The following is a 21,289-nucleotide window of genomic DNA, read 5'->3' as shown; positions in this document are numbered from 1 at the left end:
AAGCTGTCAGTCATGTCAATCAATATTTTTTTCCAAGATAAAAAATTCCGGAGCTAACAATAACTATAAGGGTAGTTACTAGGGGTAGGTTCGAGTCTAGTGTCATCAGTGGTAGCCTTTGAGCTCTCAGTATTGTCAATAATTTATATTTTTATGGAAATCAATATACTAGAGCTGGAGCTGATGACGAGGGGTGGGTGTACGTTTAGTGTCTTTAGTAGCTATTGTCAATCTGACAATTTTGACAATGGATATTTCTTTCGAAAATGAAAATTCTGGAGCCAAAAACGACTACAGAGGTCGTTATTGGGGGTAGGTTGGAGCGCAATGGCATCAGTAGTTGTTGACAAACTATCAGTCTTATTACTGGATTTTTTTTTTTTTTACCAAAACAAAAATTCCAGACCTAAAACTGACCATCGGGTTAGTCACTAGGGGTAGGTTCGAGTCTAGTGTTATTAGTGGTCGTGTCATGTCGTCGGAACGGGAAAGTTTGTATTTTTATTCATTTAATTCATCTTGGTTGCAAGAAAATAAAAAATTTACTACCTAATATTTCCCTGGCAGTTTTAATAGGTACAAAACTTCGGTCTGTACCAATAAATCAAAACATCGCATACCTCTGAACGCAACGAATCCCCCGCTTCATCATCCCTGTTTTCACAATTGTATGTATTTTTTGATTCTTTGTCCGATTTTTCGCAATCCGTCGTGGGTAGAGTTTGAGGTTCATTTAGAGTCTTCTCTCCTTTATCACATGCTTTGGAGTAAAGATACTCTTCTACAGAACGTTTCAAGCCAGAGGTCTTTGATTCCCACATTGATTTGATTTTGTCTCGAAAAGTTTTGTTGCAAGGAGTTTTGCATCTAAGAGCAATCTAGTAGGGATGAGAATAAAACTTAATGTAAAGACACCAAAAATAATATGTTGGTTTTGAAAAGATTTTCGTAGAAATAAATTATCAAAATACTACAAACAAAATTATTATCGATAAATAAATATATATATAAATAAAAACATCTCATCGAAGTTAATCCTTAATTTAGTGTGAACATTTCGTGCAATAAAAAAAAAGTGGTACTTACTTTTGCACACAACGACCCTTTAGAATAAGAGTATAATTCAACATCGTCAATGGAACTGACACTTTCACCAATTGTCTTGACGAGGAGAAGATTTTTACATTTCATTATTTTCAAGAATAATACACGAAAAATATAAACAAAATCTAATAAAATTGCACAAATTATCAACGAAAACTATAAACTAATCGTTGTCGTACAGCAATTCCAAAAAGCCATGAATTTATTTATAAAGATAATTGCGAAAGCTCAGTCTTTAATATCTAAATATTAGTAACTAGAAATGACTAACAAATATATTTGATAAAACAAAAAACAAAAAAATCAAGATAGAGATTGCTTACCCAAAACAAAAAACTACGACACACGAACTGTCAACTATTTATAATGACATTACCTGTCAGATTAGAAGCAATAATAAAACAAAAACGTTTTTTTTTTAAATAACAAATTCTAAGAAAATATAATTTCAATTAATCATTGAAATCTTAAAATATGAATGTTGACAATTGTATACAAATCAAATTATTTTAGAATATCTTGATTTCGAAAATGTAAAAAATAATTTTTTTAATTAAAATAAACTCAAGAAAAAATATGTTAATTTTATCCTTGAAACAATTTTCTTAGCAGAAAATATGTGAATAGAATAAATGTTTAATGTGAGAGCTGATACAGGGACAGCGTCCAGATCCTAAGACATGACCGAGATTTCTTGAAATATTTTTCAAAATCCATCAAAACCTAGAAATAATTTTTTTATTGGGGAGTTTGCGAGCAGAAGTATCGTTTGATACAAGGGTTGATGCGGGGGCGGCTTCCGGTTCCCGAGACATGGCCAAGATTTCTTAAAATATTTTTGAAAATCCATTAAAACCCAAAAATAATTTTTTTATTGTGGAGTTTGCGAGCAGAAGTATCGTTTGATACAAGGGTTGATGCGGGGGCGGCTTCCGGTTTCCGAGACATGGTCAAGATTTCTTGAAATATTTTTTAAAATTTATCAAACCCTAAAAATAATTTTTTTATTGGGAAGTTTGCGAGCAGAAGTATCGTTTGATACAAGGGTTGATGCGGGGGCGGCTTCCGGTTTCCGAGACATGGCCAAGATTACTTGAAATAATTTTTAAAATTTATCAAACCCTAGAAATAATTTTTTTATTGGGGAGTTTGCGAGCAGAAGTATCGTTTGGTACAAGGGTTGATGCGGGGGCGACTTCCGGTTCCCGAGACATGGCCAAGATTTCTTGAAATATTTTTGAAAATCCATTAAAACCCAAAAATAATTTTTTTATTGTGGAGTTTGCGAGCAGAAGTATCGTTTGATACAAGGGTTGATGCGGGGGCGGCTTCCGGTTTCCGAGACATGGTCAAGATTTCTTGAAATATTTTTTAAAATTTATCAAACCCTAAAAATAATTTTTTTATTGGGAAGTTTGCGAGCAGAAGTATCGTTTGATACAAGGGTTGATGCGGGGGCGGCTTCCGGTTTCCGAGACATGGCCAAGATTACTTGAAATAATTTTTAAAATTTATCAAACCCTAGAAATAATTTTTTTATTGGGGAGTTTGCGAGCAGAAGTATCGTTTGATACAAGGGTTGATGCGGGGGCGGCTTCCGGTTCCCGAGACATGGCCAAGATTTCTTGAAATATTTTTAAAAATCCATTAAAACCCAAAAATAATTTTTTTATTGGGGAGTTTGCGAGCAGAAGTATCGTTTGATACAAGGGTTGATGCGGGGGCGGCTTCCGGTTCCCGAGACATGGTCAAGATTTCTTGAAATATTTTTTAAAATTTATCAAACCCTAAAAATAATTTTTTTATTGGGGAGTTTGCGAGCAGAAGTATCGTTTGATACAAGGGTTGATGCGGGGGCGGCTTCCGGTTCCCGAGAGATGGCCAAGATTTCTTGAAATATTTTTGAAAATCCATTAAAACCCAAAAATAATTTTTTTATTGGGGAGTTTGCAAGCAGAAGTATCGTTTGATACAAGGGTTGATGCGGGGGCGACTTCCGGTTTCCGAGACATGGCCAAGATTTCTTGAAATATTTTTTAAAATTTATCGAAACCTAGAAATAATTTTTTTATTGGGGAGTTTGCGAGCAGAAGTATCGTTTGATACAAGGGTTGATGCGGGGGCGGCTTCCGGTTCCCGAGACATGGCCAAGATTTCTTGAAATATTTTTGAAAATCCATTAAAACCCAAAAATAATTTTTTTATTGGGGAGTTTGCGAGCAAAAGTATCGTTTGATACAAGGGTTGATGCGGGGGCGGCTTCCGGTTCCCGAGACATGACCGAGACTCCTTGAAATATTTTTTAAAAATTATCAAACCCTAAAAATAATTTTTTTATTGGGAAGTTTGCGAGCAGAAGTATCGTTTGATACAAGGGTTGATGCGGGGGCGGCTTCCGGTTCCCGAGACATGACCGAGATTTCTTGAAATATTTTTTAAAAATTATCGAACCCTAAAAATAATTTTTTTATTGGGGAGTTGGCGAGCAGAAGTATCGTTTGATACAAGGGTTGATGCGGGGGCGACTTCCGGTTTCCGAGACATGACCGAGATTTTTTGAAATATTTTTTTAAAATTATCAAACTCTAAAAATAATTTTTTTATTGGGGAGTTTGCGAGCAGAAGTATCGTTTGATACAAGGGTTGATGCGGGGGCGGCTTCCGGTTCCCGAGACATGACCGAGATTTCTTGAAATATTTTTCAAAATCCATCAAAACCTAGAAATAATTTTTTTATTGGGGAGTTTGCGAGCAGAAGTATCGTTTGATACAAGGGTTGATGCGGGGGCGGCCTCCGGTTCCCGAGAGATGGCCAAGATTTCTTGAAATATTTTTGAAAATCCATTAAAACCCAAAAATAATTTTTTTATTGGGGAGTTTGCGAGCAGAAGTATCGTTTGATACAAGGGTTGATGCGGGGGCGGCTTCCGGTTCCCGAGACATGGCCAAGATTTCTTGAAATATTTTTGAAAATCTATTAAAACCCAAAAATAATTTTTTTATTGGGGAGTTTGCGAGCAGAAGTATCGTTTGATACAAGGGTTGATGCGGGGGCGGCTTCCGGTTTCCGAGACATGGTCAAGATTCCTTGAAATATTTTTTAAAATTTATCAAACCCTAAAAATAATTTTTTTATTGGGGAGTTTGCGAGCAGAAGTATCGTTTGATACAAGGGTTGATGCGGGGGCGGCTTCCGGTTTCCGAGACATGGTCAAGATTCCTTGAAATATTTTTTAAAATCCATCAAAACCTAGAAATAATTTTTTTATTGGGGAGTTTGCGAGCAGAAGTATCGTTTGATACAAGGGTTGATGCGGGGGTGGCTTCCGGTTCCCGAGACATGACCGAGATTTCTTGAAATATTTTTCAAAATCCATCAAAACCTAGAAAAAATTTTTTTATTGGGGAGTTTGCGAGCAGAAGTATCGTTTGATACAAGGGTTGATGCGGGGGCGGCTTCCGGTTCCCGAGACATGGCCAAGATTTCTTGAAATATTTTTGAAAATCCATTAAAACCCAAAAATAATTTTTTTATTGGGGAGTTTGCGAGCAGAAGTATCGTTTGATATAAGGGTTGATGCGGGGGCAGCTTCCGGTTCCCGAAACATGACCGAGACTCCTTGAAATATTTTTTAATATACATTAAAACCTAAAAATAATTTTTTGAACGGGGATCTTGCGAGCAGAAGAATTGTTTGATAGAAGGGTTGGTGTACGTTTAAGGGTTGCTGTGGGGTTCGGCTACCAGAACAGAAAAAATAATTACATTTACCGCAATAAGTTAATTCATGTTTTTAATTATAAATAAATTTTTTAGTTGCGATCTAAATCTAAAAACACATTTCGTTCAATGAACGTTCGACTTTTCAATTACATGATTAAGGATTTTTTTAAAGTGAACTTTTAAAATGGCTTTAATAGATATAAGTAAACAAGATTGTATTGAGTATATATATATATATATATATATATATATATATATATATATATATATATATATATATAAATGCATAAAATATTTATGATTGAATGACGAACTCAAACTTATTGTATCGAGTTCCATACTATTGAAGCTGGAGCTTCTGATTTTTCGCCAATTCATTTAACTTGTCCAGCTCATCTTTATGTTCATTTAAATGGATCACCGATCGATTTGGTAAGTAAATGTTGAATTCGTTACCGATGTTAACGACAATCTTTGGCCCATATTTAGTAGTGACATTTTTCAACTCTATTATTTGATATTTCTTCTCCAACTCCAATTCACACATCCTCTTCACCGGTAACAGTCCCTCAAGACTACCGATTTCGTTTACTTTTTTCAGATCCATTTTGACTATAAACGGAAATATTTTTTATATTTATGAAATAACTGATAGAAAAAAATTAACAAATTACGAACTTTGAAAACTTACTTGAAAAATAAGGTGCTTCGATTATAGATGAAGAAGAAAAAATAATTAAATGCAAAGACACTAATGATCTTATTACACAGTTTCTACATTGAGTTTTTCGAAAATGTTTAAGGATCGTTATAAACTGTTGAAGAACTAAACAGCGAATGAAACTTCAGACTCAAAACGTCCTCTTCACCACCTACCCTACCCCTTTCTACGGTACTATCAGCAATCATACTGCGTGCCATCTATGAGGGCAGCAAATTTTAACGATAAGAAACGAGATTTGCTTCAGAATCATCGGATGATAATTATTACAAGTTGGTAATTTATCATCCTGCGGTCAACCTTAGTTACATTCATACCGACACTTGAAAATAAATATCAAGTGTTGGTAACAAGAGATCGTTGGTTAAAGACGCCGTGAAAAACTAGATGTCGCTTCTTCTCGCATATACTCGTACTACTAGTAATTTGAATATGTAGATTTTCATTTGGTATAGTGTACATGTGCATTTCGGTTGCTCACTATCGATTCTGGCCCGTATTTTGGAATCTTGACCAGAATAGAGGGAGTGAGCAGCTGACTGCATATATTTTTTCTATTTTACCGACTGATGATGAAAATAAATCCTATCTTTCCAGCTACCGATAAAACAGCAAATCATCATATCAGCTGTTTATAATAATTATTGCCCATCGGTTGGTGAAAAAGAAACCCAGAATGCAAGAGTTTGAAAAAAAAGTCGAGGAAACTAGATGGCACTTTTTCATGTAGAAGTCACTTCTTCTCGCAGATACTCAAACTTTTGGTTGTTTCAATATATAGATTTTCGTTATATATAGTTTCCATATGAATTCCGGATACTCTCCTTGGATTCTGACTAGTGCTCTGTTACATTAGCTAGTATGGGAAGGAGAGTGTTCGGATTCATATAGTTTATTAGGTTTTACCGACTGAAGATAAAGTGAAACCTGACCCACCAACAGCCGGTAAAACAGTTTGTCACTGCACATATCCACTGTCAATTGCTGACGTCCGGCGCCGATATAACATTCTGATATCCACCACTGATATCACATTCTGATATCCAATCGGGCGCTGATATTACATTCTGATATCCACCACTGATATTACATTCTGATATCCACCGCTGATATCACATTCTGATATCGACCACTGATATCTCATGTTAACATCCCAGCCACCGATAACACCATCTGCCGGCAAACACACAAGGTAACAGCCGTCGGTAAAAGCGCGTGCACGCGGCAACTTACAGACGGTCGGTAGAGAAGAATGCGATGTTATCGGGGGGGGGGGGGGTGAACTCCCCCAAAACAACTACTAAAACTATTTTGAGAGGTGATCGTAATAAATTCGAAAAATCCTTTTAAAATACACTCTACTGCTCATCAACGCACTATTGTCTTATGTAGTGAAGTGTGCTTTAATTTTAGTAGATTTCATAGAAATCTAACTATTGTATTTGTCCTCATAATGGAATTTTCGAAAAATTCTGCTATATCTCAACTTAGCTCGACGAGCTGAGTCAGAAAATACATTTGGTTCAAAAGTTTATATATATATATATATATATATATATATATATAATATAACGCGCCGTTCTCCAACGATAGCGTCCACAATTCTACACTGATCTTAATGAAACTCAGTATACTGATTCTATAGACGATTACCTCGGATGAGTTCGAAGATGAGCCCATTCGGCCAATAAGTTTAGCAGTTATAGTTAATTGAAATTTTGTAAAATTTTCAAAAAAAATTTGTTTGCCGCTTTAACTGGATGTAACTTCTGAACGGAAAGAGATAGCTTATTTTCGTATGTTCTATGTGAAAGCTTGTTCGATCGCCTACAATTGTGACTATACAGCTTGTTGATTTGACCATTTTTTCTAATAGATAAATGGTTTTGAACATTTACAATATATTGTAGAAACTAATTTTATGCAGGTTTTCACTTTGATTATAGCCACAATTTCGAACCGATCACCTTGAAACTTAGTTTGAAAATGAGCTCAATCGGTCGATTAGTTTAGAAGTTATAGCATTTCAAAATTTTCAAATTGCCCAAAATTCATATTTTTACTTATTCTCTCTTCAATATCTTTTGAATGTGATAACTTATCGACTTTATATCAAATTCATCTGAAAGCTCTTCGAATAAGCTTTAAATTTCATGCCTATATATATGCCTAGACCACTGAAATTACTTATTTTACCATTCATTCAATGAAATTTTGCTATTGCATTAGTTCTCCTACTTCTTAGTACATTCATGGAGCTACTTAAAATCATATTATCGCAGTGTGACACTTATAAAATCTAAACATCTCAATTCAGTGGGTATATACAATTTTGTTTTATCGACAGTGTATAAATGATATGATATATCAATAACAAGATCAACATTAGTTATGGTGATAATATTCTCTATATCTACTCGTCGTTTGATATTCTAATAGGCTTTTTATTTCAAATATTAGTACTAATTTCAAGTATGACACTTTGATGTATCACAATCAATTTTTAATCTTAGAATATTTTATTAGTAGATTTTATTGAAAGCAAATTATCGCCTTTGTCCTTAGAGTAGAATTCTCGAGCATTAAAACCATAATCTATCATAATTTTTCGAATAGGGTCCGGAATACTATGGGTCCGATAGTTTGAATATATGCATACGGATCTTTAAATAACGCTAAATCAAAACATATAATGCATTATTATCAAAAATTCTTCTGAAGTTCATTTAGTTAGCATCAATTGTTGGCATTATACTTATAATTTTTTGATTTTTTTTGTTTTATCATCTCGAGAATTTTTAAGAAAATGTAAAAAAAATTTCATTTTCTTATTAGCTTTCATTTGAACAGTGAAAAAAATTAAACAATAAGAAATCTACTTCCATTTCGGCTGCCGAATGGCTTTTTTTTCTTTTTTTTCGCTTTTCGGAAATTTTTTTTTTTTTCTCTCTTTACGTTACATTTGCTGAATAACTAACGCAAAAATAAAAGAAAATCTGAAAAAAATTGATTTTTTCATTTTGGTAATGATTACACAAATTAAGGAACAAAACTTGTTCCTTTAATTGTATTGTAAAACTTTGAGCAATCGGCCCGGACAAACGAATCAATGGATCAATCTGAAAATTTCCAGAGTTTTTGGGGGTACATTAAGCTGTAAAATTACCTGGCAACATTATTTTTTTATCAATATTTGCAAAGTAGCGATGAGTCGACTAAAAAATCAGAAAATGGCCATTTTTAAGGGTTTTTCAAATGGATATCAAGGATAAAAAAAAATTTTTTTTGAAAAAATCGAAAATGGAGCTTGTAGGAAATTTATTCAAGTTTCTCTAACTGCCCTTTAAATTACTGTGCGGCCATTATTTGCTGAAATATCAATAATCAAAGACAGAAGGATCCTTTTTCATTTGAAGGCTGATATCTCAGCAGCAAATTGTCGTACAGAGAAACAAAAAAAAAGCAAATTGTAGCTGAATAAATTTTCTAAGCGAGCCATGAATTCGTTTTTTTGAAAAAATTTTTCCCGGCCCCGTAGACCTTAAAAACTAAACCAAAAAATTTTTTAAAATTTTGTCTCGACCTTTTTTATATGATTCCGCAATAACCGTGGCTTGAAAAAATATTTCGCTGAAAGATCTTCAAACTAGAGATTTCAAGCTTCAATTTGCTTTTTTTGTTTTTTCGGTACGTTCATTTTTCACGAAAATACAGCCTTCCAAAAATCACTAAAACATTTATAAAATTATTTTGTTCCTTTAATTTTTTGGATAAGTGTACTATAGTTTATTATATATTTGAGATTATATCAAATGAAAAAATATTCAAGGTTATGTAAGACTTAAATGTATATTTTAGGTTATAAGTTATAAATACAATATATATCAATATAAAAAAAGTATATCCATTTATAAATGTAAGTTTCTTAATTAATACAGGTTCAATAATTATATTTAATTTATTAATTCTTTGTTTAAATCGTTCTCGATCTCTTGCTTGTTCGTGTGCAAATCTCCATACATACAAGTAATGTATGGTTGTCGTTGGATTATATTGTACAGTCTCCATATTAGTTTTCGTATGATGCTGCTTATGGGATTATACTCGACGATGCGATCATGTATAATGAGGCAATAAGCTGATGTCTGCGCAGGAAATTGATTTGCAGATTCAAATTCCAGGCAAATGTCCACGGGTCCAGATTTGATTGATTCGTTTTGTTTCGAGCAATCGATAACATACAGTGGCGCTTGTTCCAAAAATTTCTTCTTTGTCAGCAGTGGTTCAGGTTCTTTGTTGTAGTAGGAAATTCGGAAATTTATATACATGTCATACAACAGAGCATATTGATTGTTCGCGATGTTGAGATTCAAATTCCCATAAGGATAACTCTGAGAGTTTAAAAATAATTTTATGTCGCTGATGTTGCAGTGATTAAATCCACTAGCATTTCTAGTTGCGTCATTTTTTCTTGCAGTTTGAAATCCAAGTATTACAAAACGTGGTTTTTCGAGCTGCGTAGAAGTTTTGACAGCCCAAATGTGCTTCGAAGTATTTGGTAATAGAGGATACTCGTACAGCTCCCAAGCACGGAAACTCATTGAGATAGCTGGATCACTTGTAATATAATTCAAAGCTTCAATTTTTTGTTTATCAGCCATAGTTACATATGGTACAATCCACTCGATTTTTTGCAGCGTAATTTTAACAGCTACAGCATGAGCTCCAGCAGCAGGTGTGGCCACAATGTATGCATTCAAATCGGAATTTGATCTTATTAAAATTAATTCATGTTTTGCATTGATGACAACTTTACGGTAATCTTCAGCAAATCCAAGCAAAAGACTCAGTGGTATAGATACATCAAAGTAGCCATTATCATTGTGTAATTTACTGACAGCTTCATCCATAATCCAGCCCAAATTTTCTAGTGTATTTTGTTAAGCAGGACTCAGTGATGTGTATCCTTTCATGAGACTTGTGATACCAACATTTTTATTACGATCAATCTCAACACCATTGAGTCCGTAGCGTATTTCTTCAAGCATATGACAAACTGTCATGTTAACCATGTGAGTAGTTGCACTTACAGCTGTACATCAGACTTGGTGACTTTCCCGTATACATGTAATGTACTTTTACTCGGAAGTAGACACATATCTTGATGTTGAACTGCAATTCTTATTTCATCGCTGTTGTTGAATGTTAATGAAGCTTACGGTAGATGAGCATGCGCTTCATAGTGCGCAATTGACTCATCAAAAATTATTTGTCGTTGAATATTTAAGATTTCCGTCGCCATGGTCGTGTACACGTCAAACAACAAAAATAAATTTTCATTTTCTTAATTTTCCACGTAATTTTAGTCTTAGGCTCTGTAGAAACTGAGAGTTCTGATGTGTTAACACCTTGTGAGGTACTTGGCGACTGATGTTGCTTGACCATGCTGCTATCTTTTTATAGCCAGCACCACTTTTTGTCTCATACATGATACCCATTATTTTATAGACTTTAAATGTAGTCTTATCGTTATTGTCTCACCTCTGAAATTAGCTAGTTTTCCGTCTTGATCTACAATTCTCAGTCTGAGATTATGTATTGCTTGTATGGCGATCGGTAGATAAATGATGTGTGATGGCAATTCAACAATCTTATATCCAGGTGGTACACTCGGGAAAAATTCATGAATAATGTGAACTTTATGTTCATTTATGTAAGCACCTGATGTGATGTTGCACTCAACTCTCAGAGCATTGAGTTTTAATATTTTTACGGGTAAATCTGATGAGTGAGTTTTATTTGGTGCAAGCTTCTGATTTGTAAATCCCAATAGCTGACCAATAGAATCTTGGGGTGTAAAATTTACAAATTGATCACATTTAATTTCACTTCTCAATTCATTATTATTGGCTCTGATGCTGAGGCTGAGTCTTCGGAATTTCTTTTGAATGTATTTTTCAATGTCAGTGATTTCGTAACTTCCTGTTGGTATTGTCAAGACTTTCTCTTCAACAGTTTCATATTTTTCAGCTTCTATATCATTTTCACTCACTCAGTCATTTGTATTATTATTTTCCGGCACTGAGATATTGTCATCAAACTTTGTATTTATTGCCGAATTTCTTTCAGCTCTTTTTTTCTTGACTATTTTCTTTTTCTCATCAATGCTAGTATCATCATCATTATTTTTATCCACAGGATAAGAGACATAGAATTTATTAGCACCCACATCAATATTGGGTATTGAATTAAATGTTAATAACTCTACAAGTCCCAGGACATAATTTTTAGTTGGTGATGATTCAATTGGAGGGAAGTAGTTGGCCTCCAACACGGATCTCGATCCTGTTAACGTTAATGTGAATGAGTCAGCCATGACTGATGTGCTGTACACAAAGTTACATCAATTTATAGTTGCCCGGTGAAAAATTTAAGACACAAATGTCCACATATAATTGTATTAAAATTCTGATATCTTTTGTGATTATATTTTACGCTACCAACATCGAGATACTGCATAAGATCTTGCGGTGGTTGTAAATTACCAAAACTATCAAAGTAAATAACTTTATCACTATTGTAGTATGCTACCTAATGAGTACCAGGTCCATGTTTGTCATCAAGATTAATAACACCGGCACACAAAAAAAATTAAGTAGAATGTGCATTTGACTGGACCTACCTACGGGTACGTATTTTGGTCCGCTGAATCCGAATTCGAGGTCAGTTTGACCCCTACACCCTCGAAATTTCGAAAAAACTCCAAAAAAACGTAAAAATGATGAAAATTGGCAGTTTTAATGATAAAAAAATGTTTTGGAACTAAACTAAGCGTGATTTTCATGTATTTCGATCTACTGAATATGAATCGAAACTTTATTGAGACCACGAGCCATTTTAAATGTGGAAAAAACACACAAAACTCTCGAAAATTCCGAAAAAATATAGTTTTCATGATAAAAAATCTCCTTCTGGTCCAATTCAGATGAAATTTTATATCTTGTGATGTCTTCAATTCGCATCTTAATTGTTTTAGTCTATTCACCCTTGTCCGGAAGTAATTCATCAACTTTACGCGGACCATGGAGAAGCATCCTTCGACATTAACTTCGCGTGGACCTCAGATCTGAGTCTTTCTCCCACCTCACTACCCGACTTCTCATTGGTCAGCTCTTAAGGTTTCGCTTTCTCCTCGACTCCGAGACTTCTCATTGGAGCGCAGATACCAACGCCTCCCACTCCGCGGAGAACTTGCTCGAACCCGGCTCTCGGGTGTATAGTCTAGTCGACAAGTTGAAAATGGTCCAAAATAGAGATACTGCTCTTAAAATTAGGTGCAATAGCTCATTGGATCCGGAATGACGCCTAGAAAAATTTCCTGAAAGTGTGTATTAGCACGTAAAAAATTGCAAAAGTTATAAACAATTAAAGACGAAAAAAGAAGGCATTTCGTTTTTTGCCAATATTTCATAGACTATTAATATTTAAGAAATCTTACAAAAAGATTCTTAGAGAGGAAGAAATTTCCAATAAAAAACTCCGACTCCCCGGATTTCTATCTCCATTATTTATAATTTTAATTTAACGCTGAAAATGGGTCTCCGCGCGACATTTTTAGGTTGCGCGCGCGGCGTCAAAAGCGAGTACGACACATTAATTAATTTATTTGAGATATTAAATATTTTTTTTTTTAATTGAAAAAAATTATGCTGTATTCTGAACGCTTTAAATAATTTATTCCCGTTGGAAATTTTACTTAAAGTTCATTTTTCAACAAGTTGAACGATTGTTAACTAACGAAATTTTCTCGAACTTACGTCTTCATTATAAATGAAAAAAAATGATTAAATAATTGTCGTATAAATTTTTCGCTTCGTGGAGCTTTTCTGACATACATACTCAACAAGATCACGCCATAAAAGTTTGAAAAATATTCATAGTTTGTTTATAATAATTTTTCTACTTGAACAAAAACTAAAAAATCCAAGTAATGTTGTAAAAAAAATTTTTTTTTTTCTTAATCATCATATTATCGTTTTTTTATTGATACAAGATATTAATTGCATTGCAAAAAAATTTTTTCCACTATTTGTTGATAAATTTTTTATAAACAAATTGATTATTTCAATATTTTTTTCACTAATTCATTACACAGCAAATATAATGATTTAAAAAAAAAAAATTTTTTCCTTAATAACAATTTTTATTTGTTTATAATCGTTTTTTTTTATATTTCTATTGTTTAAATAAATAGTTAAGTAATTATTTTGGATCTAAAAATCATAATTGACAGTCCTCTATAAAGTAACAAAAAAAAATTTTTTTCATCAACAATTCCATTGTTTATTAACTTACCAATTTGTTATAAACAAACTTTTAACTATGTTATATTTTTTTTCTGAATCTTCTAAAAATAACAAAAACAACCACATATAACAAAGTATAGAAAAATAATTTTTTTAATTTTTTATTGTACTTTTAAAAAACACGTGCTACAAAAGTTGCAGCGGCTGCTTCATTTATCTACTAAAAAACTAATATAACGTTTAAACTATTAGGGATACGAAAATAAACATTCAAGACGATTTTATAAAGGACTAAACGATCTTTCAAATGAGCTATTAAAAAATTTTTTAGTTATTGCTAATCTATTGTCATGCATCTTTTAAAAAGTTAAATGCCGTTTTTTCTGTTTTACGGTTCTCTTACTAGTTAGAAACCACGAGACTTCAACAAACACCGAAAAAAATATTAGTTTTTATAAGCATATGTGCTTTATACTTTTAAATTGCTGCCGAAACCTTTGAACATTTTTTAAGTATTGTGAATTTAAGTTTGATTGGTAGTGGACAAAATAAAAATTTAATAACATTGATATTAAAAAATTGTCATATTATTCAATATTTATATATACACTAGGGTGGCGCAAAAAAACCGATTATTTTTTTTTCGATCTCGCATGAAAATTTGTTGGTTTACGATGTTTTGAGAAGCCTCTTCAAAAATCAGCTCGATAAAAAATTTTCAAGCGGTCGCTCACGAATTTTGAAAATATCAAAAATAATCGAAATTCGGATTTTTATTTCTGAATTTTTTTCTTTCTCGTGGCAGCAATAGTTTATATTTGTCAAATCATGACTACGCTGAGAATTTCAGCCCAAAATTTGAATATTTAAACCTCGCTCAAGAATTTTGAATGTTTCCGAGTGCTGTCTTTTGGACGTTTTTCAGCGACCCTTGAATATTAATAATAAAGCTTCTCGATTTTTTCACCATCAATTTGCATGACAATGAATGAAAATATAACCCGAAAAATAGAAATATCAAGTTTTTTACATACTTTTTTATTGTTTAATTCAATTTGTAGGTTTTTTCGCTTATTCAAAACTTACCAAATTTTATTGTTTAAGACTGTCCTATATATTTTTGGTTATGCAAAAGTTATATTTAAGTGAAATGACAATAATTGAGTTATAAAAAAATATAAAAACTAATTTAAACTATTAGTTACATATTATCAGTTAATATTCAAAATTCTTGAGGGCCGTAAAAATATTTAAATTTTGGGCTGAAATTTTCAGCATAGTCATGATTTTACACATATAAACTATTGCTGCCACGAGAGAAAAAAAAATTAGAAACAAAAATCCGAATTTCGATCATTTTTGATATTTTCAAAATTCGTGAGCGACCTCTTGAAAATTTGTTATCGAGCTGATCTTTGAAGAGGCTTCTCAAAACATCGTAAACTAACAAATTTTCATGCGAGATCGAAAAAAAAAAAAAAAATAGTTGGTTTTTTGCGCCACCCTAATATACACCCTTATTAAAAGAAACGATTGAAACGATTAGAACAAAAAAATTTTAAATACTTTTTTAAGCTTTTGAATACTTTTGAATCGCCCTTCTTAGAAGCATTTAACATTGCAAATCGCTTCGAATCGTTTCTTTTAATCAGGTTATATATATATATGTAGGATCGTAGAATATTTTAAGTGCGCGTATATGTGTTTTTCTTATAGATTCTAAGTATTGGTTTATTTTATTTTATTTCATTTTAGAAACTTTCACTAAAGGACACTTAAGTAATAAATGTAAGAGTATGATTTATGGTGCGTAAGGATTAAGATTTTAAAATTTGTGTTTATGAGTAAACCCTCAACATCTGTTGTTTTATTGCAGTGCAAGAAAAGAGCCAAGAGTCCCAAAGAAATAAAAGTGTGAGAAAAGCAAATGCTGGGTCTTGGCTCTTAACTAAATATGAAATGTAGTTAGTCTGGAAGTTGTAGTCGACTCAGAAGGTCACATAAGTATTTATGTATTTCATCTTCATGTTCATTTTAAATAAAATTAGGAATTAACAATATACACCCTCATAATTAATAAGACTACTATACCCTACATATTTTGGGGGCTCGTCTGGGATATAGTGCGCCATTTAATTGTGATCCGTGTGTATTGAGTAAAAGTTGTGAACAATAAGTTGAAGTGTCAGTTGTGTCAGTAGTGCTTGTGACCAGTGTATAGTATTAAGATTAGTTAAAGACATTTTGAGTAATTAACTTACAAGTTGTGTATTAAAGTTGCTAGGATAATTTGCTGCAAAATAACTAAACGGTTATACACTATGGCTGATCAAGTTGACATTAACGGCTGTAATGTTGAAGAATTACGAAGAAGATTAGGAGAGTTGGGTCTTCCTATAGTCGGCAACAAGCCGGTGTTAAGAGAGCGGCTTCGCGCAGCGCTCGTTCCACCGAATGGTAACAACGTTCAAGTGAATCCCGTAGGTGATGAAGAACACTTTGGAGATAACGCTGAAAATCACGACGAAAATAACGATGACGATGAAGAAAGCGACGACAGTAACTCTGAAGACAGTGAAGACGGTGCAGAGGAAGTTCCTCGGCGACGCAGAAGAGCTATCGGGCGTAGAGACAATTATAGACAACCATTGCTCACATTCAAAGATGTTGAAGAGTCAATGGAAAAGTTTAGTGGTGATGACCATGTGAATGTTAAGATATGGTTAAATGATTTTGAAGAGATGGCAGAGACGTGTAAGTGGGTGGATATCCGGAAAGTAACATACGCTAAACGGTTACTTCACGGCTCCGCAAAATTATTTGTTCGGTACGAAAAATGTGCAAAGACATGGATAAAACTAAAGAAAGCATTAAAAGAAGAATTCGAAGAAACTGTTGATGGGTATCAAGTTCACCGAGAATTAGCACAAAGAAAAAAGAAGTATGACGAAACGTTTCAATCATACATTTATAAGATGTTGGATATTGCAAGTCAAGCAGATGTAGACACTCGTTCAGTAATCCAGTATATAATTGATGGGATTCCTGATGATTCGACTAATAAAGCAATACTGTATGGTGCGAAAAATATACGTCAGTTGAAAGAAAAAATGCTGCAGTATGAAGCCATGAAAAAAAGTGAGGTGAAAGGAAAATTTAAAAATAACGGACACAAAGATGACAAAACAAAGAACATTAGTGGAAAAGATGATAAAAAGAAAAAAGTTATAGACGGTTACAAAAAACAGAGACGTTGTTTTACTTGTGGTGTATCCGATCATCTAAACGATACGTGTTCAGTGAAAGACAAAGGAATGAAATGTTTTAAGTGCAATGAACACGGCCACATTGCTTCGAGCTGTCCAAAGGGATCAACAAGGGCTGATCAGATTCAGGAGGCGAACAGCCTTTTCCAGTCAAGTAAGAAGAAGCATCTGAAGGAAGTCAGCATCGGTGGTACTCAACTCACAGCGTTGATTGATACGGGTAGCGATCTAACACTAATGCGTGCAGATGAGTGTATTAAAATAGGTTCACCTAAGTTAGTACGTAGTAATTTAAGATTTGATGGTATTGGGTCATCGGGTAATGAAACGATTGGCGAATTTGTAACTGATGTAATGATAGATGATGTTAATTTTAAAGTAAAGTTTCATGTTGTCTCAGGTACAATTTTAAAACATTCCGTTCTTATAGGCACCGATTTTTTGAACCAGGTAGAACTAAATATTAGTGCAGGTAAAATTAAGATCTCAATGATTTCGGAAGATAAAGATAGTTCTGATGATTTGCCGGATATTTTTCAAATTAATGCTATTGACGAGAACAATGTACTCAGTGTAGACTTATCACACATAGAAAACATTGATGATCGAAAAGAAGTTGAAAAAATCATAACGGAGTATAAGCCGGAAAAAACGCGAGAAGTAGGTGTAGAATTAAAAATAATTCTAAAAGATGATATACCGGTTTATTCACGACCACGACGATTACCTCCGCATGAAAGAGAGGAAATTGAAAAAATTGTAAAGGGTTAGATCGAAGAAGGGATAGCTCAACCGTCTGATTCAGAGTATGCTAGTTCCATCGTTTTAGTTAAAAAGAAAAGCGGTGAAATACGTGTTTGCTTAGATTATAGAGCGCTGAATAAGAAAGTCGTTAAAGATCGATTTCCGTTACCGTTAGTAGAGGATCAAATAGATTTACTCCAAGATTCTGAAGTGTATACCATATTAGATCTTAAAAATGGATTTTTACAAGTCTCTGTAGAAAAATCTAGCCGAAAATATACGTCATTCGTCACGCCTAATGGTCAGTATGAGTTTTTAAAAGCGCCATTTGGGTTTTGTAACTGCCCGGCAGTTTTTTCAAAATTTGTTTGTGCTATTTTTAGAGAACATGTAAGTAAGGGGTGGTTAGTAATTTATTTGGACGACTTAATTATTCTCGCAAAAAATTTAAGAGAAGCAATAGATAGGCTAAGAGTAATTTTAAATCATGCTAGCCAGTACGGTTTAATAATAAACTGGCGAAAATGCCAGGTACTGAAGGATAGAATAGAATACTTAGGACACATTGTAGAGAAAGGGACGGTTAAGCCATCCGATCATAAAACGAATGCAGTTGTAAACTTTCCAAAACCCAGTAATATGAAAAGTGTACAGAGTTTTTTGGGACTCACGGGGTATTTTAGAAAATTTATTCCGAGGTATTCTTTAATAGCTCGACCGTTAACAAATTTATTAAAGGCTAATGTCAAATTCGCGTTTGGGGTTAATGAAGTAGAAGCATTTAATAAATTAAAATCAATGTTGGCCAGCGGTCCAGTTTTAAAGTTGTACCGTCATAACACTGAAACTGAGTTGCATACAGACGCTTCGAGATTCGGACATGGAGCTATTCTGATGCAATTAAATATCGATGATAATAAATTTCACCCTGTATATTTTGCTAGCGGTAAGACAACCGTCGCCGAAGAAAAGTATACAAGTTATGAGCTCGAGGTGCTCGCTATTATAAAATCATTAAAGAAATTTAGAGTCTATTTACTTAGTATACCTTTTACCATTGTAACTGATTGCCAAGCGTTTCAAATGACAACGAATAAGAAAGATCTATGTGTGCGTGTGGCTAGATGGGCTTTACTACTAGAAGAATTTCAGTATACAATTGTACACAGGCCAGGTAGACAAATGTCGCATGTAGACGCGTTAAGTAGAAACCCACTACCAAGTATTATGTTGTTGAATGAGTGTGACGAAACCATTTTAACTAAATTAAAGAGAGCAAAAAATGAGGATGAATATTTAAAAGAATTATGTAAGTCAGTGCATGATGACAAAACTAATGGGTATGAAATGAAAAATAATTTGTTGTACAAGATTGTAAACGACGAACCTTTACTTGTTGTACCTAAGGTAATGCAAACTCAGGTAATAAGACGCGCCCATGAACGTGGTCATTTCGGCATTATAAAAACCGAAGCGTTAGTGAGAAAAGATTTTTGGTTTAATGGTATGCGTGAGAAAATAGAGCAAGTTGTGAAAAATTGTGTTGACTGTATATTGGCTGAAAAAAAACAGGGTAAACAAGAGGGTATGTTGCATGTTATTGATAAAGGAAGTGTTCCATTGGACACTTATCATATGGATCATTTAGGCCCAATACCGTCAACTAAAAAATCGTATTGTCATATTTTAGTTATAGTCGATGCTTTTTCAAAGTTTGTGTGGTTGTATGCAACGCGTTCTACTGATACCGCGAGTGTGTTAGATCGACTTCAAAAACAATCGATGACATTCGGGAATCCAAGAAGAATCATCACTGATAGAGGGACTGCATTCACCTCTACTGCATTTTCTGATTATTGTAAAGAAGAAGATATTCAGCATATTAAAATCACAACGGGTGTCCCAAGAAGTAATGGTCAGGTAGAAAGAGTGAACAGAACAATTATACCTTTGTTGACGAAACTGTCTGCTCCGAAACCTGAAGAGTGGTATAAACACCTTAGTGTTGTTCAAAGATACCTGAATGCTACACCTCATCGTAGTACAGGGAAATCTCCATTCAAATTGCTGATTGGAACTAACATAAGATTAAAAGACGATCCTGAAATACGCGAGATCATTGAAGAGGAATGGGTAAATATGTTTGAAGAACAACGAGACGAACTGCGACGAGAAGCTAAAGAAAAGATTTCAAAAATACAAAAGGAAAATATACGCAATTACAATAAGAAAAGAAAAAAAGCAACCAATTACAAAGAGGACGATTTAGTTGCGATTAAGCGTACCCAACTGGGTCCAGGTCTGAAAGTACACTCTAAATATTTTGGCCCTTATCGTATCGTACGAGTATTACGTAACGATAGATATGTCGTTTCTAAAGTAGGAGAACATGATGGTCCACGGCAAACAACAACATCGGCTGACCATTTAAAGATGTGGGCAAAGGACAACGACGAAACCGATTCTAATGCTAGAGAGTTGAATGTCAGTGACTCTAAAGTTGAGTAACGAAACGACGAGACATCTAGGGACAGATGTCAACCAGGATGGCCGAGTGTAGGATCGTAGAATATTTTAAGTGCGCGTATATGTGTTTTTCTTATAGATTCTAAGTATTGGTTTATTTTATTTTATTTCATTTTAGAAACTTTCACTAAAGGACACTTAAGTAATAAATGTAAGAGTATGATTTATGGTGCGTAAGGATTAAGATTTTAAAATTTGTGTTTATGAGTAAACCCTCAACATCTGTTGTTTTATTGCAGTGCAAGAAAAGAGCCAAGAGTCCCAAAGAAATAAAAGTGCGAGAAAAGCAAATGCTGGGTCTTGGCTCTTAACTAAATATGAAATGTAGTTAGTCTGGAAGTTGTAGTCGACTCAGAAGGTCACATAAGTATTTATGTATTTCATCTTCATGTTCATTTTAAATAAAATTAGGAATTAACAATATACACCCTCATAATTAATAAGACTACTATACCCTACATATATATATATATTGAGACAAATCGCTTTTCGTCTTCGCGATTTTTACCAGCAGCCACCAGAATTCGCGGGTTGAACTCTGGCTTAGGCTGGCCTCTAACAAATTTTATTTTACTTGGACAGAGCAGTGGGCTGGGGTTCTTGCAAAGCAAAGACCCGCACTTATTCAAACTCGGCAACGTATGAGAAAACTTATCAACTTACCTCACGGCTTATAAAATTATAGAATATTCTTATTGATGGTCAAATTACTATTTGTAACATAATTAATATTTATTTTATCAGACTATTTAATAATCTTACCAGTAAAATAAGAAATAAGTAGGATGAACAGTGATAGATGGAATAAAAGGAATTAATCAGAATACTTTGCAAGTTTATTGCCAATTATAATAATCAAAATTACTTACAAGAAAATGCAAGCGCTGGATATAATGTA

At 33.7% G+C, this 21,289-nt stretch overlaps 1 protein-coding gene across 1 annotated transcript; it reads right to left on the bottom strand.

Moving 5' to 3' along the window:
* Window positions 1–9,502: 9,502 nt before the first annotated feature.
* LOC130665924 (uncharacterized) lies at window positions 9,503–10,459 on the bottom strand. Its single transcript, XM_057466553.1, has one exon. It carries the CDS (start codon window positions 10,457–10,459, stop codon window positions 9,503–9,505), a length of 957 nt encoding a protein of 318 aa, XP_057322536.1.
* Between the last annotated feature and the right edge of the window lie 10,830 nt (window positions 10,460–21,289).

Source organism: Microplitis mediator, chromosome 3 (genome assembly GCF_029852145.1).
Source record: "Microplitis mediator isolate UGA2020A chromosome 3, iyMicMedi2.1, whole genome shotgun sequence".
In the NCBI taxonomy this organism is placed as follows: domain Eukaryota; kingdom Metazoa; phylum Arthropoda; class Insecta; order Hymenoptera; family Braconidae; genus Microplitis; species Microplitis mediator.
This window is presented reverse-complemented; position numbering and strand designations above follow the sequence as displayed.

Bases quoted from the DNA above. Each gene is read 5' to 3' on its own strand.
- LOC130665924 (XM_057466553.1), bottom strand. From the start codon at position 10,459: ATGGATGAAGCTGTCAGTAAATTACACAATGATAATGGCTACTTTGAT.